The 24,771-nt window shown below is 29.3% G+C and overlaps 1 protein-coding gene across 4 annotated transcripts in view; it reads right to left on the bottom strand.

Moving 5' to 3' along the window:
• The window catches only part of LOC107439224 (SAM and SH3 domain-containing protein 1), a 147,924-nt gene extending 123,749 nt beyond the window's left edge, over positions 1 to 24,175 (bottom strand). For 2 of the 4 annotated variants that reach the window (XM_043044429.3, XM_043044430.3), the window contains exon 1: positions 24,029 to 24,175. In XM_043044429.3, coding sequence (XP_042900363.2) covers positions 24,029 to 24,043 — 15 coding nt within the window. In that variant the 5' untranslated portion in view covers positions 24,044 to 24,175. Of the gene's footprint in view, positions 1 to 23,837 lie in introns of all 4 variants that reach the window. The other 2 variants (XM_071177059.2, XM_071177061.2) reach the window with 1 other exon arrangement.
• Between the last annotated feature and the right edge of the window lie 596 nt (positions 24,176 to 24,771).

The following is a 24,771-nucleotide window of genomic DNA, read 5'->3' as shown; positions in this document are numbered from 1 at the left end:
TAAATTGTGAGAGAAATTAGACAAGAAAAAGCAAATCCAATTAAAGCTAAGCATATTTGGGTAACAAAACAATTTATATCAGTTTTGGTAGAGGCTTTCAGTCGTAAAATATGTTAATTAAAGCCCCGAATATAATATATCAACCTAGTTAGAATGGAGATAATGTCTCTGTTCAAGATGACGAATGAGATTATAAATCAAACAGCCTTCAACTCCCTCACTCTGCTATATCGAAACACTTAAAGTTCGGTCAAGGCACGAGAGCAAAAGGGACAGAAATGACACCTTCAAAGATATATCTGCCTACAGGAAGATTAAATTCTCAGTTAATCCTCCCTGGGGATGGGTCTAAAGTTTCATGAATATTTATCCACCATTCCATTAAATCACTTCAGAATGTTCAGTGTCAGTAGCAGCAGTTGTTGATGGCTATTTCGAATTTGTAGGCAATATATCTTGGCATTTAGAGCCATGGAGTTTTTAAACTGAATTTCAGGTTGGATGGAAGAATTTTTGGAACATTTCCATCCATGCAAAAGTTGCCCGCGAGGGAAATTAATCGCCTTCGGATAATTAGTAGTTCTTCAAGCTGATCCAACAAACGAGAAGACAGCTAAACTCCTCCCGTGGAATGGTACGCTTGTGGTTTGGATCGATAGAGTTTCGTGACTTGGAGGGTTTATCTAAAAGGCCATTTTGTGGTGGGTCGGGTGCATAAATCTGAAGATAATCAGAAAACTGCTTTCTTTAAAGAAAAGTGGCCTTAACAGTTCGAGTTTCTTCCTTTTTTTAACGAATTTTCCCATCGTTAGAGTAAGCATAAGAATATTTTTTATTCAATTAAAATGGAAGGCAATAAGGAAATCCTGCAGCTGAATTTTTTTACTTAGAATTTAAATAGAAGCAGGGGATTTTACAGCGCTTCTATTTAACAAACCACATTAAATTTTTGTTTTAAATATAAAAACAAATGTCATTCAGTTCCTGCATTCTTAAATATTTTTTTTAAAAACAATTTTCGAAAATGTGTCATCTGGATGGCAAAATATAATAATAATAATAGAAATAATAATAAAAAGCTTAGTGTTATAAGATTTCCTTGTACAGAAATGTTTGAAGATCTTATATCAAAGTTATTCACTCTGTTTTATTTATTACTCATTGTAAGTAATTTTTTCAAAGATCATATAAATTTACTGTCAAATTTAATGTCTACAAATTTGACCGTAAATTTGCACAAAGCAGTCAGTCGAATTTTTAAAAGGTCAAACAAGTTTACAGTCAAATTTAATAACGATCATTAATTGAATTCCAGAAATTTAATCAATAATCCCTCGTAAGAGCTTTCATAAATTGTATCAACAATGTATTATAATGAAATATATAGTGTCTTTAAAAAAATAACCTAAATATTTTTAAGATTAACAATTTTATCAACGACTCATTGTTTTTTGCTAATACAAATAACTTTGCATAGCTTTAGAATCATTACATCCGACGATCTCTGATCTGATATAAGAATTATCATGACGACGATTTTTGTGAAAGATATTATTTCTGTATTGTGAAAACCAAACTCATAATTTTGTAAAAATAAATGCCGGCTAGGTGGTCGAGCGTTTAGCGTGCCTGATTGCGAAGCCGATGACTGCGGGTTCGAATCCTGCTCAGGGTAGGGATGTTTCTTTCTGTGTGTTGTCCTCTGTTGTATATGTCCTCTGTTGTGTCCACCCTATGAACGGGTATTTGTGGTAGCATGGCTTGAGTAATGTTACTTCGGTCACAAGGTGCTCACCAGGTATCGCAAAACACTTCCGGCACCGGCGAAGAACGATATGTTCAATGTCTGACGTTAAAATAAATGCAAAATACTATTGTCTATTCGAACATTTCGTGAAAAAATCCATCATATCTCTTTTAATGTTCAACATAAATTCCACGTCATAAATTTAATTCTAACTACCCAGTTGTCTTAGACGATATTGGAATTTTAAAGCAAAAATAGCGATGATTCACGATGCATTGTGAATTTTATTCCAATTTAATTATTTTACACTGGTCATTATTTTCGCCGCCTGAATGAGATTTATCAACTCGCGATAACATCATAATCGATAATTACTATTGAAGTTAATAAACTCAATATTTTCTTATCCATTATCGTCGTATATTCGATATTTATCGTAAAATACGTTATTCGTGATGTATCGCGAGAAAACTTAATAAAATATCATTACTATGACGTTAAAATATTGGTATTTCACGATACTTCGTCCTGCTTTAATGCCCAGTAGTGGGTAATTCGTTTTTTTTTTTTTTTTTTTTTTTTTTTTTGGAAAGCAGTGCGTTAGATTTTTATTTCGTAGTTGGTATTCTATGACAATGTCATAACCTTTTAAAAAAATAATAATATACGAAGACTAATCCCACTAAACTGTTAAACAAAGGGGCCGGGATAGCCTGGTCGGTAGGGCACTGGGCCCAAGTCCAAGAGGTCGTGGGTTCGATCCTCGCCGGCCGAAGACTCCCCGTGTAGTAAATGGTGACTGATGCACGTTAAATCTGGCGAGTCTCAAAGTCCTCCATGTTCCCACAACAAATCAATACCTCTGGGGGTACTGATCCAGGAGTTTCCTTGTCTTCTGGATTGGTTCAAAATTACAAGGCTACGAAGTTGAACGTAAGTAGTCGTAAACCCATGAAATTGGGTCGGCTGTTCAACGACGGTTATAAAATAAAATAGACTGTTAAACAAGTATTTTATTCAACAAAATTTCGGCTCCAGCTTAGTTTGGTTCAATAAAGAAATTGTATAGAGTAAAATACATCGTGCCTAACAATAAAAATGAAAATGTTTATTTACTTATTATGGAAGCCTTTAGCAACGTCTATTTTTCGTTCTATTAACTTTTACGAGACCTTTGAATAAAGTTTTGACCTTGATAAAATGAAAGAATATGAGAGCGTAGATAAAAAAGATAAATTTTGGACGAAAGAATGTGAAACAAATACTCGCTATATTTCAAGGGGAAAAAAAGTGATGGTCAATATATCGCAACAGACGATAATTGCGATATCTGGCACAATCTCGAACTATTCATCTCGTGTTACGGATGGAAGATACGTTTTCATTCACGACACATAATAAGCAGTTATTTTTGTCTTATCGCGAACATTCCTTACTAAAATTGATAAATAAACATAGGAGAAAAAGATGCAAAAGACGTTCTCAGGAAACGTTCTTTATTTACGTCATATAGAGTTATCTACAAAAAGGGAAGTGACGTACATATTGCCTTTCGGGAAAATCGAATCGTGTTAGATTCTTTACATATAAGAATATGTATGCAATAAAAACCTATTGCATTACAAAATGAATTCTTCTAGAGGACATAGATATTCAATTTTTAGAAATCTATAAAAACATAACGATTTTATGTTCTCGTTTCCAGCTTCTTATGGTAATATTATTTCCATGTCCTCTCCGATCTGTTTTTGTTGTTTTGAAAAGATTCAAAAGCAAATACAGGAAGAAAATAACAAATACCACTCAATATATGTATTAAAGATGTCCTGCAATCACCGCTTTTAATATATATATTATTAGAATTCTCATCATAAATGAAGTTAGAATCAAAAAATTACGCAAGCAAAATGAAGGTTATTAAGGGTTGCAAATTAAAATAAAGGAATAAGCAAACACATTATCCAAATCAAACGAATCAGAATTTATGAAGACGGTAATAAAAATATTAAAACCTGCTAAATTGTTGAGAAAACTTGAAAAGGGGTAATAAGAAATAACTTTCAGTTTAAAGAATCTGGTATCAGTTTTTAATATTTTTGCATCCATCTCTCTCAATAGTAATTCATTAGATTTTAGAATAGGTTAGATTCGTGCAGTAATTCATTAGCTTTTGTTTGTTCTTCAATAACGTATGAATTTGCTACCCCATAGTGTAATTTTTTTTCGTTTTTAATCAAGGATTCTAAAAGTATACATTAAGAGTGGTGATACATTAAGAGTGGTGATTACGGGACATTCTATATGAATATAAACCGTCAATGCATTGTAAATTTAATACCGAAACTCATTTCATGTTTTAAATCGTTTTAAAGTAAAAGCACGGATACAAGTATTTTCTAAACTAAACTCGGGTGCCTGGTCACCACGGTCCTTATAACAGCCCAATGTGTTATTAAATGTTAATTTTTTTTTCCTTTTCTAATTGTAAATGGAACATTTTCGAGTTGCTGGCTCCTTTTAGGCTCCTGCATGGATTTAAAAAGCAGGGCCCACGCTACCCATTCACCACCTCGCCAAATGCGATAAAATCGTAAATTTGGCGAATAAAATTGTGTTTTGGCGAATAATTTTTTCCACTGGAAAAAAATAAAAATTACGTCAGAATGAATTTTTCTAAAAAGATCAGTATTTTTTTATTCGATTACAGTAATTTTCGGTAGATGGACCGCATAACCAATTTTGGGACCAAATAATATAAGCCTGAAACAAATTACCGTAAAATAGTGTTCTATGGGGGAAAAAATTAGCATAAACAGGGATCTGTTTAGAGGAAATTTGGGTCCGTTAACGGACCCTTCACAAAATATCTTTTCATAAAAACGGACCCTTCACAAAATATTTTAACTTAAAAACGGACCCTTCACAAAATGATTTTTCTTTTAATCGGACCCTTCACAAATTTGTTTATCATCATTATTATTTTATTAATCGAATAAACCCTTTCCAGGGCAGAAAATAAGAAAGATGGATGTAAACGAATTAAGTTTTGTCTTCGGCAGACGATTCTTCCATTATTCGTCCGAAATTAATATTCTGCGTTCAGCATTATAGGTTAAATACCAAATATTTGTATGTTGCATCTCTAATTAAGAAGCAGCAATTGTTGGTTATTTTTTAAAATTAAATTTTTTTAATTATAATTTTACAGTGTTGAGCATAATCTTGTATGTCTTTACAATTTAAAAATTCCTTGAAAAAAATTTTTTTTTTTGCAATAACGGACCCTATTTGCGCAAATTCATAAAAGCGGACCCTGGTTGAAAGAATGTGAGTAGTTTTTTCACAATTTCACGAAAAACAGACCTTTCACAAAATGTCTGGACAGACCCCTGATAAAGATATTTTAAGATTTGCATTTGGCGAATACTTTTGATGTTTGGCAAATTTACTGGCTAGTAATTTGAAATCCTTAGCGCGGGCCTTGAATAAGTTATATAAATGATTTCTGAAAATATATTACTAATCTATTTTAGAACTGTTTTCGTGGTTTTAAAGAAAGAAAAATGATCAAAATCGTACAAGCATTTAAATTTGCCCCAAGCTGTAAGATATCAATAATTGCGTGCCATCATGAACTTTAAGTACTTCCTAAAAATATAAATTGATTAATTACACAACCTTTGTTTGAGTACTAGAGATATTATCCCATATGAATTCATACATTAGATGAAATATCCCGGCATGCAATTCTGCAGGTTCGCTTCAAAGTTCAGAATATGATGTTAAGAGGAACACCGTGAAATCCCTCTACGTGATTCGTCGGTACCTGAATCTGTTTGATAAGGAAATCGCTGCATATTAACCGGGGGAGTTAATAGCGTTGCTCATTACGTAAACTCGTAATCCGTTATATCACAGAGAATTCTAACAATGTTGTTTAAATAAACGGAGCATACTATATACCTTTCATAAAGTGTTTATTAGATTTTGCGAACAGTGGTAAAAAAAGAATTAAAGTACGTTAAATATTTGAAAATAACTGCAGAAGAAACTAATATAGATTCTTTGATGCGATGTACTTGACTAAAATTAAATGCGTTAATTAAGTATTATTTAGATTTTAAGATATGATATAACAACAAAAAAAATGGAAAACATTAATGCTTGTAAATATTTATAGAATGAAGTAATTTATATTATTTGCTCCGTCCGAGGTATTTAACTAAAATGAAATGTATCGGTTACATTTTAAAATCTGTCATAACGAAAAAAAGATACATTAAGTATTTTAAATATCCATGCAAGAAATATGTAAGACAGAAGATATTTGACAAAACTAAATGCGTTTATGTTCTGCTAATTAGATTTCAAGATCTATTGTAACAAAAGAAATAATTTGGATTATTTGTAAATATATATAAGGCAAGTAATTATCAAGTTTAATAATGCACTGAAAAAAAGTAAGGCCAAATCTATCTTTTTCGGTTAAATTTAAGTGTTTCTGGCTCTATGGAAAAACCAAAAATATTTGTAATTTTTACAGAAGCACTTTGGTAATGATTTAGACTAAATATCAATATTATATTGTTTCATATTATGCGATAAAATTAGCCGAAAGTGGAAAAATTTAGTAATTTTATTATGATACCCCAAAGCAGTTCCTAAAAACCAAAAGTTCCGTTAAACCGTCGCTATGTGAACGGACCGTATTGTATAGTTTGTTTTATTAATACTGTAATACCGTATAGTTTGGTTTAATAAACCTGAATTATAGTTTCTTTTTGCCAGAAATGTCGTTATTTTATCAGTTATTTTTCTCCGTGGGCAACGACAATGAGATAAACTATTTGTCAGGATTGACATAAAAATAGATTATTGCATTCTAAAATAAAATTAGATAGATAATGCAATTACAGAGATAAAAACTGTCTACAATTTTAACTGTTTAATGACTTAAGGTTATCATTATAAAGTATTAACAAATAATATTATCTCGAATTTATTACTTCTTATAGTGTCGCATATTCTGTATTCCTAAGATTAAATATTTTGTTCTAGTGTACCTCATTATTTTTTCCAATCCAGATATCCATTTGTTTTTTACGATCAATATATTAGCCAAATGTGCTTACATAAGGTTATAATATTTGTATATTTTATAAACAAAATGATCTTTTTTATTGACTTTTTAAGAAGTAGAAAATAATGATGAAAGAGAAGCAACCACGAGGGTTGGTGGACAGAGCCTTCTCATAAACTACATAAATTTAGCAATAAAAAAAATGCAGGTTAAATAAATAAATAAACGAATTTCTGAGTTTTTTTGTAAAACAAGCTGAAGAGCCGCGATGGCTCAGGGGATGGAGCGTTCGCCTTCCAATGAGGCGAACCGGGTTCAAATCCCAATCGATGTGAATTCCGCATCCGGCTTGCACCGACCACAGTGCTGACGTGCAATATACTCAGTGGTAGTCGGATCATGGGTTAAACTCCTCTTGTTGTCCGGCTAACGGTGGGAGGTTATCGTGGTCTTCCTCTCCAAGAAACGCAAGTGTGGGTTAGCTCCATCAAAAAAAGTCCTTCACGAAGGCAAATTTCTTCCACTACTCGATGCAGGAGTTCCCTTGTCTTCAGGATTGGGTTCAAAATTACAAGCCTATGGAGTTGATCATTAGTGGTTGTAAACCCATCAAATTGGGGCGGATGTTCAACGACGGTTTTAAAATTATAAAATAAAAGCCAGCTGAAGAACCCCCGTGTGTCATTAAATGGAGACTGGTGCACGTTAAATCTGTCTGGGTCGCAAAGTCCCCCAAGTTCCCATAACAAATCAATACCTCTGTAAGTACTGATCCAGAAGCTCCCTTGTCTTCTGGATTGGGATCAAAATTACAAGACTACGGAGTTGAACACTAGTAGTTGTAAACCCAAAATTGGGTCGGCTGTTCATTGACAGTTATGAAATAAAAAATGAAATTAAAGCCGAGTTTAAATCGAGGTGGCTCAGGGGATAGAGCGCTCGCCTCCCAATGATGTACCCGGGTATGAATCCCAGGGATGGCGGGTAGATACCAATTTCGCTCTCGGCTCGCACCGACCACAGTGCTGACATAAAATATCCTCAGTGATAGACAGATCACTCGTTAGAGTCCCCTTGCCGTCAGGCTAAATGTGAGAAGTTTTGTGGTTTTCCTCCCCATGTAACGCAAATGCGAGTTAGTTCCATGAAAAAGACCTCCTCAAAGATAAAATTCTCTAGGAGTTCCTTTGTCTCCTGGATTGTGTTCAAAATTACAAGGCTGTTGAACATTAGTAGTCGTAAACCTAAAATTGCATCGGCTGTTCAACCACAGTTGTGAACATTAAAACCGTTTTAAATAGTTTAGTTTTAAAATGTCCACTAACACTAACTTCAAAACCGAGTTATAGTCACGCGAATAACCTTTTGAACTCGTATGAAAAATCATTTGAGACCTAATGTAAAAACAAACTGTACAAAAAAAAAAAAAATTATTTATTTGTTACCAACTCAAACTTGTCTAGCAAATCGTGTGTATTTATCTTGATTCAGTGAATAAGGTTTTTTCTGTAACAATAGAACAATACACTTTCTCTGAGAACTCAGAATGGAAAGAAAATTTTTATTTATTTTTTTCTACGTTTAACGCAAGAAAACAAAAAAGATTTTTCGTCCATACTATCTGTACTCTGATTTCTACTTACTATTGTTTTGTGCATGTGACATAGCTAATCAGAATGATTATATATTTATCTTTAAATCACGTGGCGTGCTTAAATAATTTCATCAAAATGTAACACTCAATAAATAGTAGGATACCCTGCTACACTTCAAATGAAAATAACATGGATATTATACTTTATTGCACAACTTTTACTTAAAATCACCAGGTACCAAAAAATAACCACTTCTTAAATTTAACTTTAGTTACTTACAAGAAAGACATCCCCTCGCTTAATATATTGATTTTTTCTTTTTTGTATTTAAATACCCTCCAGCGCATGACGATAACGTGCACAATTTTTTTCTTCAGCTAATAATTATCAATACATTTTTCTTCCCAAAAAGGAATTTTTAGAAAAAAAAAAACACTGCCAAATTAGATTTCCGCAAAGTTAAATTTATTTATCGAACTTACTACAAACCAGTATTCAATTTGTCTCATACAAAGTTTAACTGCATTTCAGATTATTTATCGTTAAATTCTCAAGAATGTCGTGATCTAATAAAATATTTGTTTTTGGAAACAAATATTTTAAACAAACTAAGCAAAGCAAAATGAATTTTAAAAACTTGATTTCAAAATAAACAAAAGCTTTTTCACTAATCATTATTATATTTCGAAAAAAACTCTATATACATATCATTGGGACAATACACATTTTGGTAAGTTCATGAACTTAAGTCACATTTATACTGTTATTGTTTAATATTTATATTTTTATACACCTTTGGCTTGATCATAAATTTTCTCCAGATAAATTACTTTGTCGACTTGCATTCATTATTGTTTCTCTTATATTCATTATATCATCTCTTATACATGAATGTAACGTTTCAATGACTTATATGCGTTTATTAGCTAATATTTTTTTTAATCCTACTTTCATTGCATAATACAATTCGATTCTATACGCTGACAATTTTGAGAAAGTTTATTAATTTTTCCATCTATTTTGTGCCTATAATATATGCCATAAGCAGTGTAGAAGAACAATATCGAAATGTGATGAATTATAAAATAGAACTCATTTAGAGTTATGCTCTTCACTCGATTTTTGAGTCACATATAAGTAATATATAGATGAGCAGCTTAATGAAGTGATTCAGATATTTAAAATTAAATTAATTTAAAATTAAATTAATTTAGAATTACGAATCAAGCGGGGAAAAAAAACGAAACGTTTATAAAGCACAAAGTCATAAAAATAAACATATAACATTTTCGGTTCTATAAACAAAAACCTTTCTCAGTGTCGAAAACATTTTGACCTCAGTGAAACACATTTTGTTTTTCAACACTGAGGAAGGTTCTTGTTTACAGAATCGAAACTATTGAAGTACAGTTGGGTGTGTTTTTATTTGAGCTTTATTCACGTTGTTTTGATTGATTCATACGTAGAATAAAGAATATATTATCTTCATTAGGAAATTTAATGTTATGAATTTTTCATTTATTTTGTGCCTAAGTCTATATAACTTATAATAATTTAGTTGAAACTTTCAAATAATTTAGAATATACGTTTGGAAATCAGGCATCTTACATTCGCAACTAACAAAAATCAGATTAAAGTTTACAAATTATTTTTTGATGGATTTGAAATATGTGGGGATATAGTTCAACCATACTTTTTATTCAGATAAGGGCCGTATTTCTCAACTTTCATCTCTAGTAACTAGAACCCAGAGTTCAGAAATATGTAGTGAAATGGGATAGCTGAAAGTGACGTAGTGTAAGGTATCTCGATCATGATGGGTTGTTGAAATGTGGCATTTGTTTACGTAAGCAACTGTTGTTTCCATTTTATTTCAAGTAAGCCAAGTACCAATTCTCATAAGTGACACAACCTACATTCTTTCGCAATGATCCTTTCACAAAGATTCTAATTCTACCTCTATATAATTACACTAAAACTTAACAGAAAGACAGGCACGAAACCATGTAGAACATAAACAAACTTATTGTGCATCGAAGTTGCACAAAACAAAAATAGATCATGGTAGTGCACAAAACGAACACAAAACAAACAAAATGGTAGTACACAAAACGAACAATCATGGAAGTACACAAAACAAAAATAGATCATGGTTACAATAAAATACATAAACAATTAATAAATCTAAGTTAAGTAAAATAAGTAGACTAGAAGCAGATATTTCTACAAATTCGATGCGTTACACGGCCGTGTATTTAATTAACTTAATGTTCATTAAAATTTTAAGTTATATAGGGAAACTTAGCTCAACTTCAATACTCCTTATAGCTGATAAAGATTAGCTGGTGCAGACGTCATAGGCTATGTGCCTGGGTATGGGTTGTCTTCTTCTTTGAGTGCAAGTGCCCAAGTACATTTCCCTACCTTAGGCAATTTTAGATTCGATTCTATTCTACTCAAGTTACAGGAGCGTGTCCTATTTCATTTAAACGAGCAAGTTTATTTCATCAAATAATAACAATATAAAACAAATTCTTTTAAAGAGAGAAATGCATTTTATTAATTCTCGACTATTTCAAACTATTATGTTCTAAAAAAAAGTTATCAGCTTAATGAAATGAGTTGGAATGGCCCACAATAAAGAATCTTTTTTGTTCGCACTAAACTGAGACCTAATTACTAATTTGATGGAAGGGAAAAAAACCTTATCTTTAATAACTCGTTTAGAACCAATCATGTCAAATAGAAAAACTCATTCTTTGAGGAGATAATGAATAAGCCATTAGTTACAGATATCGCCAGAAAGAAAAAAAGAAATCTGAAGTTGATACACCGAAAGATAGAAAAAATAAGCTTTATCAGGATATCCTGGACACTTGAATCAAATGTCCACTCTAAAATCAATCTGAAACATTTATGGTATGAAAGTAATATGAACTAAATATCAGGCCGTTGGTCCGAGAAAACATTCTATAAGCGATAAGACACGCATCGAATACGATTTCTAATTTTCGAAGAATTCTTCAAGAACCGGGTCACTTACTAAAGTGAAAGCGCTGGTGCGTGATGCAATATGAATTCGCGTAGAAATATAGTTCTTTATCATCCGGACATTCTCACACCGGAGAATATGAGGCTATTTAGATGTAAGTAAAGAAAGTTAGGCACGATGTTTTCGCTTATTTTTAGACGTAAAAGAAAACGTCTTTGGTCTCCTCTCTTATTATTAGACTTTTTTTCCGGTGATAAAAAAGTTCGAAGATGGTAAACGTGAGAATTAATTCTCCTGAAGTGCAAACTCTTACACGCAAATGACCTAAAAGCACACAATCGTTTGATATCTTTATTTTTGATATTCTTATCAAATATTCTAATCAGCTGAACACGCGTTTGATGTAGATTTGTTTGTATAAATAAATGATGTTAGTTTTATATAAAATTAAAAATATAGTAAGGGTTTTAATAATAAGGAATGCTTTGTTTTAAACTCTATATCTAATAAACTATTCTTTTTTAAGAGTATGCATAGTTTATTTTCTTTTTATATTTAATAAAGTGGAAATCATTTATCATTTTTAATAATTGACTGCTAAATTAAGCGAAATAAAAATATTTTATTTAATTTTTTTATGTATGAGAATGAAAATATTGACGACACTAATTAATAAGCTCAATTTATTACAAAAAGTAATTTCTGGGTATTACAAAAGAGCAACTGTTACAAAACTAGAAAATTTGTTACTTCGGTACAGACAGCCAAGATAACCAACTCTTATTAACGCAGATGGGATACATCGGTGCCCCTTTTATATATATTTTCTGCCGCTCTTATTAAAAGCAAAAATATATTTGGTAAACAGTCTAACATAGTTACTAAAATAATCTCTTAAATGATCGAATTATATTTCTACTAAGATATAAAATCTAAATTAAAAGTAGTTTGAAAAAAACAATTTTTTCATTCATATTCAAACAATTTTCAAAAACTAATTTTGTAAATTAAAAAAAATTCATTGATGAATAACTGTTTCTATTAAATCTAAATAACTGAGAGTAAGTGATGGTGCAAATTGAAAACATCATTCCTTGGATGTGAGCCGTGTCTGGAAGATGTTATCCTTTAGAATAGAAAAAAACAAATGTTGTTTCATGCTGTATATTATAACCCTAAATTATTAAAATAGTAAATATTATATTTTAACAGCTTTTTCAGTTATTTTGACTTAAATTAATACAAAATAAGGAAAAATATGCTTAATAAACATTTTACGCCAAATGGTTAAACGTGAAAATCGTTAATTTTGGTACAGACAACCAAGATAAAGAACAAGTAATTATTACTAAACTTGAAAACTTGCTATTTCGATGCAAGAGACAACCAAGAGAAAGAACAAATAACTGTTACTAAACTTAAAACTTAACTTACTTCAGTACAGACATTTATAGAAGAGGACTTTATGTATTAGAATAACAAGATGATAATTTAAAGTTCACGTTCAATACGAGATATCGCAATAAAAGTATTACTAACTAATTACAATATCGTATATTGATGTCTTACATTTAAAATATTGAAAGAAATAGTGTAATCCATCTATAAAATTGCAGGACTAATTTTGCAAAAAGAAAAAAAAATGTTCCGCCAATATATAATATCGTAGAAAAATGTTCCATTCAAAAAAAATTCCTAAAAGTAAAGGTATCACTGATATATATTATTGTAGGAAAAAGGTACCGCTGGTGCATAATATTATATGAGTATGAGATATGAGTTATATGATATGATTGATGTCGGTGCATGGTGCACATATGGAAGGAAGAAATATCGGTAAAAAAGGATTAATGATGTTAAATTCCTTTTTTTAGTTGAAACTTTAAGATAAGAGTTTTTTCTTTGGTACATAGGTGTGATATCGCAACTCTGTATCAATATTTAAAAAAATTTTTATTTAATTTTTATGAAACATTAAGTAATATCCGGATACTTTTATGGAAAATACCACGAATATATATATATATATATATATATATATATATATATATATATATATATATATATATATATATATATATATATATATATATATATATATATATATATATATATATATATATATATATATATATTTCGCGCCTTTATTACTTGTAAACTCGAGAAAGATAAAAGTAAACAAAATGTCATGAAACTGTATAAGGTGATGAACGAAAAACAATTCAACCATGAATCCTTATGTCATCGCTAATCAAGCAAACACGAAATTACAATTCAGAATATAATAATGAAGTAGTAAAGCAAAAAATTTTCTTTAAAACAAAAACGATCGTGATTATGATTGTATATTTTTAAAGTTAGTGCCTGGTATGCCGGACACGAGATTTGAACAGATTAAGAATGATAGTTTGAATATTATGAACATTCTTTCAAGATTCGCGAAAACGTATTCTCATTACTCGAGCATTCATTCAACTAAAGAGGAAAATCGTGAAAAAATAACCACAAGTTCAAAGATGAGTTATTAGATTCATCTCATTAGCGAACAAAAAGACACCTTCAGGCATTATTTGATCGACAACAAACAGGCGCCAAGCCATCAGAGAGAAATAGCCAAAACTCTTCAGAAGTTTTGGCCTCATAACAGGATGATGAACCGTCCATTTTCGTAGCCAAACGTGCATCGTCGTGAAAAAAAAAGAAATTTTCATTTCCTAACAACGATTCGTGCACATCATTGAGAAAAATCACTGAATAATAATTTTGTTGATTGAGTTGTAAATTGTTTGGGGTTGATGCGCCAAAGTTGGCGCGTTTGTTCCTTGAGGTTTTTAAATGGTTTCATCTAATGAGCTCTAATTACTTCAGTATACAACGAAATCTGATTTAAATGATCTAATAAATTGATTAAGAAGATAACATTGAACTATGCAAATAAACTAAATAGTTTTGTTGACTAGGAAATAGGATTTATGCTTTCATGACATATATTCTTCTTACTATTGCTACTAATTAAAAATACTCTTATTTTTGCTTACGTATTTATCATTCATAATTGCATGACAACAAACTTTTTATATTGCAATAAATTTCATAAGTACTTGATCTTATAGAATATTAATCAGGTAGAGTATGAAAACGATTTTATTGTCAGGAGGTAGGTAGCCAAAGGATAAAACCGAATTGACATTTACAATTTTTTTAAATATATTTTATCGATTAACAAACCTATCCTTATTTACCGTATAATTATATTTACAATTATTTTATTATTTCTGTAATTTAATTGTTTTGCTTCGTAAATCAATGTGATACACTGTTTTAAAACAAAATTTAAAATTTATTTTATTGCAAAACATTAGTTTATTTACTTACCGTATATTATATTTACAATTATTTTAATATAGCTGTAATTTAAATTTTTTGTTTCTTAAATCGATGTGATACACTGTTTTAAAACAAAATTTAAAATTTATTTTATTGTAAGAAACTGAAAACGAACTAAGAGAAAAGCATAAGATCAAAACTACAAGAATATGGTAAAATGTACCGCGTTTATGGCTATACGGGAACAACAAAAAGCTTTGTAATTTCTACAGAAGCACTTAGGTAATGATTTCAGCAAAATTAACAATGAAGTATAATTTTATAATACGTGTCGAAATTTGGTAATTTTATCATAATACCTTAGAGCATAGCATAACAACCCTTTACTCAGTTAAATTTATTTTTCATTTTTGTATTTTTTGCTAAATGTGTGGTGATATGAACTATAATTTTAAGAAACCAGAATTTTTATTTAATCGTTCCTATATGAAAGGAAAAATTATTAAATGGAGGCTTCAAACAATCTATATTTTAGTTTTTATTACCAGAATAATGTTTTTTTTTTTTTTTTTTTTTTTTTTTTTTTTTTTTTTTAAAATTAGAAATGTTAGTACCATACGATAAAGAAATTTTACCAGAATTTTTTTCTTCGGGCGAAAAATAGATTTTTCTTGCACTTTTGCAGGTTTTCTCCAGATTATTAGTTAAATATTAAAATAAATGAATGATATTCTTAAAGAATTGATTAAAGATTTTAAATTAAATCAAGAGAAAGTATTCGTTTGATTTTAAACTCCGTGATTCACAAAGCTATGAACATTCGTGTTTTTTTTAACGAAATTAAATTCTTAAACATAATAAAAACAGTATGATTTATTAACAGTAACTTTTATTAACAGTAACTTTAATTAAGAAAATATTAGTTTTAATTCTATTATTTCGTTGATATTTTTTTTAAATTTCTTAAGAAGTTTCTTCAAATAAATATTTTAAGTACTTCAAATAAATATTCAAATTACTTCCAATAAATATTTTAAAGTTCTTCAAATAAATTTTCAATTTCTAAAGTAATTAAATAATTACTTTTCATTAAAGGTGCTCGAATTCTTCTAAAGATTTAATTACATTTATTCAAATAGTCTTGAATTTCTGAATATCTCGCCAGGTGTACGCCTCATCATTATTCCACAACTTTTGTATTTTAGTCCATGTAAAACAGGATGTGAATTAATCACACGTAATCTTCTTATTTGGCGAAAAAAAAGGAAGGTAAATAAATGATGGATCCATGTTTGGGAATTCACCACACAGTTTATAGAGAACAAAAAACGGCATAAAACGGGCGATGATAATGAAAACAATAGCCTAAGTTCTCACGAAAACCGATCTCCATATCCGTTGACATTAGCCAATCGCAAGGTGACCTGTGCCGACCTAGAAACAATCGACTTGATGGTTACTTCAATGTCCGTGATATTAAATTTCCTAGTTCGCAGAAATGGTAATAAAAAAAAAGAATATTCTGTAAATATTTTTTTATTTCATTTTTAACACATTGACATTGAATAAATTAATTACAGATCAGGTAGATATAAAAATTATTAAAAAAAAAATTCCTAGCTTTATTCATGTTGTAAGGTAATTGAAATATCCGGCTTTTTACAAATGTCTACATCGTTTTTAAATGCGTTATACTTAATTGGAAAAATTTTAAGTATTTTCTAACCCATCTGGTTATATTTAAGCTTATTACAATCAGCTTATAATCCTTTAGATTTTAATTGCCCGTGTTAAACAACCGAACCATTTTTAGGTTTACGACTATTAATATTCAATTCATCCGTTCCGTAGCTTAGTCATCTTGAACTCAACCCAGTGGACAACTAAACACCTGGATCAAGCTTTGATACAAGCTAGCGTTAACGGAGAATTTTATTGGAACTGACCCGCATTTGCGTTACAAGGAGAGGAAAACTACGAAAGCTTTCCTCGGTTAGTCCGACAGCAGGGGTATTCCAACTCATGACCCCTATGATGCAGAGAACATATTTTATGCCAGTAGTGTGGTCAGTGTCAGCCATCGCTTGGATTCAGATCTATGTCACCTCATTGAAAGGCGAATCCCTTGATCGACCGTGAGTCCTTCAAGCTAATTAGAGAATTCGCAAAAAAATACTGAATAAGACAGAAGTTGTTTAGACTTAGTGCAATAAACTTTTAATATGTCTACTTACGATTAAGCCTGCATCTCTCTGAACTTTTTTCAAATTGTCTGAAAATAATCAAGCGAAGTGAGTAATGATGTATTTGAAATTAGCCTGGAAGTATGAGGTTCTAGAACGTGAAACTCGGATCATTAGATCAAAAATTATTCCGGGTGGTCCGTTTTTTTTCGCACTGTATAGTTTTTTAAAAACCTAAACGCTTGTAACAAAAAGGACACAACTAGCATAAGAACATTTTTCGTGAAATTTTTCGTGTTTCATTATTTATCGCCAAAGTGCTTTAATTTACTCCGTGCTGAAATTCAAAATACAAATAGCTTGACTAATTTAAAAAAAAAAATTGTTTTTAATTTTTTCGATTTAATTTTGAAAATATTTTATCATATGAATTCTATACAACCTTTATCTTTTTTACGAATATCATTTTTCATAGTTATATTTTAGAGATTTTATGACTGATTTAACTTGCTTTGAACCAGACACAGGGCTTGCTAGATGTGAAAATAACCACTCGCAACGTGGCGTGTCAACAATTTAAAGGGGAGACTGAAATTAAATAAACAACCGGTCACTTTTTGCGTCCTCCTTTTTCTTTTTTTACTTTGTTAAATGATTAAAATACATCCATGCAGAAAGAGATTCTGGAAAACACAATTTTAATTAAGATGTCCAATGTATTCATTCAAAATTTTGATCCTTTAGAATCCATCACAGGGCCCGGTTTAGGATTTCAAATTATAAGCCCGTAAATTAAATATCAGAAGTATTTGTCAATTTTCGAAAGTCCTCGCAAAATACAAATCTTTGCAATTTTTTATGATTAATTTTTTTCCCATAAAAAAATATTTGAAGGTAGTTTGTTTCAAGGATTATATTATTTGAACATGATTCTAATTGGTTATGCTGAACATCTACCGAAAATACTGCAATCGAATACATATATTTCAAAGATGCAATGTACACATTAAATGCATTTCGCTTCCCCAAAATATTCTTAGATTAAGTTCCTTAAAATCTGTACGTTCAGCTAAATTTTGAGGTATATTTATGTTATTTTTATCGTTGAATTAACTTTTAATAGCCGTAGATTGTTTCGAATATGTCTTTTTTTTAAAAAATATAATCTTATCCAAGCAAAAATGAAACTACAAAAAAAAAAAAAAAAAAAAAAAAAAAAAAAAAAAACTAAAAATATAAATTTTCTGATCTTTTGCTCGCCACTCTTGAAACTTTGAGTTACATTAAAATTTTCTAAACTCTTTTGTATTTAACTTCATGTGTGACTTTTTTAAAATTATTTATCATACTATATAAACTCATTTCTGTTGTTGCTGACATGAACTTAGAGATCTAACAGTGACTCAATCCATTTATTTCTTCTGTGTTTTTTTTTTATTTTATAGCGTATTGAATTAATAAATGTGTTTCATTCAAAAGATATAATGTTAACTCATTTAAATACATTAAATTTATATAAGATACTTTATAATAAAAATATGTAAATGACTACTTGTAAATATAAATCAAGCAGTTTTCCTAAAACATAATAATTTTCTTAACGTTAAAACACAGTTAAAAATCCTAGACACTTTTTATAATGGAAAAGTTTCATTTCTCTTGACAGGACGAAAGGCACGAATGTAATATTTTTTCCAAACGTCGCTTGTCACTTAGGCAACTACTAAATTTTAAATTAACACGCAATCGATAAAATTATTTCGATTGCTGTGTTGGTCTTTCCCTCCGTTTTCATGACGTCATTTCGTGAAATGCATGCGAATTCTAACAAATAAAGAATTATTTCCCACACTGTTGATAAAAGTAACACGAATTAAGTTCTAAATTAAGTCGTAAAGTAATATATCATTTCTTCAAAAATTGAGTGTCCATTTCCACTTTAAAATACATATACTTAAAAAAGAAACAAGTTTTTTTTCTCACACCTTTGGAGACCATTACTGTTATAATAGAAAAAGGTAAAAAGCAAATGCTTTAACTTGTATTTTAAAAATTATAATTATAATTGTGTGCAAAAATTTTACGATTCGCTTAAAAAGTTCTCGAGATATAGCGAATTGCGCAAAAAATTTAAATTAATATTAAGGGAACCACACCTTTCCACAGCCCTCCCGAATCTTGGCATTCAAAGATCGTTGGTGGCCAAGTCCTGAACAAAATATTGGGAGCATATATTGTATACATTTGGATACTTGTAAGTAACGTCATCGTAGATGAATCTTGGTATTTGTCGATTCAGAGCCCAATCAGGTTCGACACACACGCGTGACGTCGTTTACAGGTATCCAATTAAATCCAACAGGTATCCATTTAAATTACATGGTTAGGCATATTCTGTTCTCTTCTCGTATTGCAAGTAGGGAACATCACAAAATATTAAAAAATAATAATGAAATTTTATCAAAATCTACACCTTAGTGAGGTTTTAAGTGAGTTTTGTTATCCTAAAAGTTAAGATGTTGAGAACCCAAACACTGGTTCACATAAGTACCAAAGAAGGATGATATACGATATAAATATTGGATACAAATATTGACGCTAGATTTTAAAACGATTTCCTTTTTCTTTAGGTTATTTTAATAAACTAGGAGGCTCCGCCCCCTGCTCGCTAACGCTCGCCAACCCCCGAGAATTGCTACGCAATCCTATGTGGTTCGCGCCGTGAACCATGGCTCGCTGCGCTCGCTCGCCAATGAACACAATGTTCTAGCACAAAGACATAATATATTATCATCAAAGACATGGTATTTTATCATCAAAGACATAGTATTTTATCATCAAAGACATAGTATTGTACTTATGTAGAAGAATTCTACCAATGTTCTTATTGGCTTTCAAAAAAGTATATTAGCTTTTTAGATTGTACATGGTGAAAAAATCAAAACATTAGCTAAATAAGAAACATATTAGCAAAATAAATTATCAAATATTGCTTCACTAATATTCTGCATTTTAAAGCGTGAAAATTCAATGCATAAATAAACGCGAAATATAAAAAAATTCAATGCATTCAATACAAACACTTAAACGTTTTTTAGACGTTAAGGTAGCTTTCAGTAGAAAAATATCAATTCAACAGCGGCCTTTTAAAGTATTCTCACTTCAATTAATTAATTAATTCCGAATTGAGTTTAAATTAAATATTGTCATGTTTTTAGTGCATGGATCTGAATTGAACAACCTGATAATGCTCACTCTGGTTATTGTTATCTGGTTGCTCACTACGTTCTCTTGCGTGCCGAATCCAATCAATTAAAAATGAAAACTGTTGCCAGCGCGAGAAAAGAAATGTCATCGGTTTTATTGATACATACATACGTACGTATTAGCGTTTTCTATAATAAGATGTCGTGTAGTGCTGCTTCCCAACTATGCTTTCATATCTTTATTACGATAACAGTATAACATAACACTACACACAACATAACAGTAGTTGTCAACTTCTACGCATTTCGTGAATTATATTTCTTTTAGTGTCAGTGAAATTATAATAAATTTTATAGAATTTTGAAGGAAAAATCCCTAATACAAGGTTTTAGAATTCTTAAAATTACGCATAAACACATGATATTTAAACTTACTACAACATCTATCAAAAATCAAATCAATCCTAAAATTCTACCTAAAAATAATTTTTTGAAGGGAAGAATCTGACATCTTGTAAATTATCGCATTTTTAATATTTTTTAACAATTTAAGAAATTAAAAATTTGTAAAAATAATAAGTACGATTTCTCAAAAGCTATTGTTATACTAACATGAAATTTTTATAGAGATTTATATAAACGATTTTAACAACTTACAGATAAATGTTCAAATAATACTCGTCATAAATATTTTTATAAAAATTGAAGGAAAAAAAAATGCAATTTTTCTCAGCTTGAAAAATTTTAGAAGGAACTAAATTTTAAAAAAAAAAAGAAGCTAGATATAGAATCCTAAGTCACCTTAAATACCAACATCTTTTGATGGAATAAAAGTTAAGCTTGGCAAACTGTCTTGTTTAGTTAATGAAAATAAATACTTTTTTTCAAATTGTTTTGTTTCTCATGTGGGTACAATTTAATGTTCTACAAAGACAATGTTTAATTTTAATAGTGTATTTCTGAAATAAGAATTTTTGTAAAATCGATGATGTCACCCACCAGAATATAGAAACAGGGAATAGTAACTTCTATATGTAAAATGATAAATAAAATTTTTTAAAACAATTATAAAGAAAGGATATTTTTTGTGAAAATCATAGTGCATCATTTTAAAAATATTTTTTCATAAGTTTAGCACATGGTTTATGAAAAATATTTCATAACAACCTGTTGAATGTGGAGTAAATTAAAATGTTGTAATCCATGTTTTGTATTATATATCCAATGTATGAAAAATATTAGATGATCCATTAAAAAATGTACCCCCTATTAGTTCTAATTACCTTTATTTAGGCAATTGTTTCACCCCATTTTAAATGCCATTCGAGGTAAAAACGATCGTTCGGGCTATTCTGATATAAAATTTAATTTTTACTGTTATTTTCAATAAACTTTCGTTCATCATAGTTCACCCTAGTTCTTGTTTTGTCCATTTAATGAACGGAATGATCTAAAAATAAAGTAATAACTACTTAAAAAGAGTCCTATATTAATTTATTTACTGTGATAGTCTGTAATTTAAGATTTTATTAATTTATTTCACAATCAGGAAACAAAAAGTATAGCCAAAAGTAACAAATTATGGTAAAATTTGTTGAGAAATAATTATCTCTTTGAGAAAAAAAAAATTCTCACTAATTTTTATCAAAGCGTTTTGATGAAGAGTTAGCATGAAATAATGGTTTCAATAGTATGTGATAAAATTTGGTAAATGTAATAAAATTTGGTATAATTATCATAATACCTCAAAGCTTGCTATAAAAACCATTTATTCGATTAAATTGACGTTCCAGTTTTGTATTATTTACTAAATGCATGGTAAAAGAACAATAATTTCGGAAACCAGAATTCTGGTAAACCCTTACCATATGAATGGGAAAATTATCAAATGTATGGTTTAAATACCTTTTATCTTGGTGTTATAACCAGAATTATGGCTTATTTTACCAGAATGTCATTACAATATATAGTAAGGTAATTTTGCCCGAAATATTTTTCACCAAGTATTCTATGAAATCAAAATCATCAAAAGGTAAATTTCAAGTGTGTAAATAAATAGTAAGAATCCCACGTCATATTTACACTTTTTTTATTTGACATTAAGAAATATTAAATCAACAAATGCAGGTGAACAGTTAAATCTTTCTTTTGTTAAAATATTATTCACAAAAATCTTCAGGTAGTTTTAATTTTAAGTATTACATTATCAGACAAAACATATTTTAAAAACAATTATAATATTGAATAAATATTTATTGCGTTGCTTATTCTAATTTAGTTATTTTCGTCGTCTATTAATTTGATATTTATATTTGAATTAATGATATTATTCATTATTATTACGTCTATTAATTTGATAATTTAATAATTAATTTGAGAGCAAAAACATCCATCATATTTTTTATTACCTATATTCTATTGGCTCAATTGCATTTTCTGTGCAACTGGCATAGTATAATTTCTTTATTTTCACGAATCTTCAGTTGGGTGCTTCAGACAGTATATTGATATTTTAATTTAATTACAATAAAAATTAATTAAAAATTATCTTCTCTCAAAACATTCCTATATTTTCAAAACAGAATAGTTTTCATATGCTTCTTTAAAAATATTTATGCATCTTTTTTACACATAAGCTGCTTTTAAAGTTGAAATAAGTTGTGAAAAACAATATGAGCTTCTGTCCACCACACTACGTGTTTAGCAACTTATATTTATTTTTTACTACATGCTTTTTATTTTCTCCTACTTATATTTTTATTGAATGATAAATTTGACTATAGAAAATTGAATTTAATACTTTAACCTACAATGTTTGCTAGTTTTCATTATCATTGACTTATAATTTTGATCATAAAAGCCGCTAAACAATTTTTAATTAAATAAAATTTTATAATTTAATGTTTATTCATAACACCGATTAACTGAGGTTTTATTGGTTTTATACTTTAACGGTTTTAAGCTATTTTTAAAGGTTTAGCTCCATAATTCTTAGATTTTTCGTGTTTGAGAAATACTTTAAAAACAAAACTTAGAGTTCTAAATTAATTTTTTTAAAGGAATATTGCTTTTATGTATGCTGTCATGAGATTGTGACATAATCATCAATATTAGTATGCTCCTATTTTCGGATTATATTTATGTGTTAATAAAAAGAGTAAATATATATTTGAAATTTACAAAAGCATTTATCTAAAATGTAGTCAAAAGTAGCAAAAACAATTATATTAATATTAAAGAAAACAAGATAATTTATGGAATCAAGAAGAAATAAAAATGTCACGACAGTAACAAAATAAAAATGATTTATAATAATGATAAAAGAACAAAATAATCGCAATAAAAACAACATAAGAATCTAAAATTTTTAATATATTTGAGCGATAAAAAACTTAAAATATACATCAGAAGCCAGAAATTCGAACTGTTGGAAAAAAAATTGTTTGAAATTTTATAAAAAAATAAAAGTCAAACGATATTTTTGAAGTAAAATTAACTAAACTTTTTAGCTAATATTTAATGCTTAAAACTTAAATAATATAAGAACAATGCCAAAATAATAAATATATTGATGCACACGAACTTTTACTTACGAACAATCATGCTTTATAAAAACTGAAAATCGAGAAATCCATTCCAAAACAAAGTTGTCACATGCATAATCGTGCACCAAGCGATAACATTCAAATAAAATTATCAACCTTACCTGATTAATATCTTAACAAATAATTTGTTTGTTTTTTTGTCGGTGGCACCGGTTAGAACACAACATATGTCAAATTTTTTTCACACGAACTATAAAAACATATAACAATAATCCATTCTGCTATTTTTCGATTAATCTACTATTATGCATGAGAAAAATACATCTCCCATTGGCACTAATGACGCACTAACCTTTTTCAGGGGCATCTAAATCGTTTGTTGATCACTGTTTAGAGAAAGAGAGGCGCAAGATAAATCCTCCGTATCGTTCCATGAGCAAGGGATATTCTGTACTGAGGAAAAAAAGATGCGCACGGTCTACCAAGACAGCGTGGAGACAAATGTGGAAGTGAATTGGCGCCAACTAGCAACACATTTGGCGATATATCTGCTGATTTTATTTTGATAAACGATTGAAGTTTTTGTTTTGATATAGAGATTTTGATTACAAAAACAGATAGTAAAGCTTTTTGCACACATTTTGTTACTTATCTCCCAAACTTTTTCCTAGTATGTGTGCACAGGCAACTATGATAAGGTAATTTGTGAACAGATTATTAAAAAAAAATATTTAATAGATTAAACTTTATCATAATGAATTTCGATTTTAATAAATTTTTAGGATTGTTTCGATTTTCCATTTGATGTTTAAAAATTTTTTTAATTTATTTATTTTTATTTACTTAAAATAAAGTTACAGATTTCAAGTTGGAGAGTTATTTAAGATTTCTTTTTTAATTCAGATAAATTTTTAAAGACTTTTTTTTAATATGGAAGAATTACTGAGAAATTTTCAATCAGAAAAATTCTTTAAAGCGATTATTGATAAAGTAATGTTTTTCAATTTTTCTCTCACTCTCTCTTTTCTTATGTTAAAGAACCGCACTCATTTTTAATTAAAATAAAACACATAGTTATCATTTTTATATATTTTT

This window comes from Parasteatoda tepidariorum, chromosome 2 (genome assembly GCF_982258835.1).
Source record: "Parasteatoda tepidariorum strain Cologne lab strain chromosome 2, Ptep-v5.0, whole genome shotgun sequence".
In the NCBI taxonomy this organism is placed as follows: domain Eukaryota; kingdom Metazoa; phylum Arthropoda; class Arachnida; order Araneae; family Theridiidae; genus Parasteatoda; species Parasteatoda tepidariorum.
Note: the sequence above shows the minus strand (reverse complement) of the source record. Positions and strands in the feature narration are given on the sequence as shown.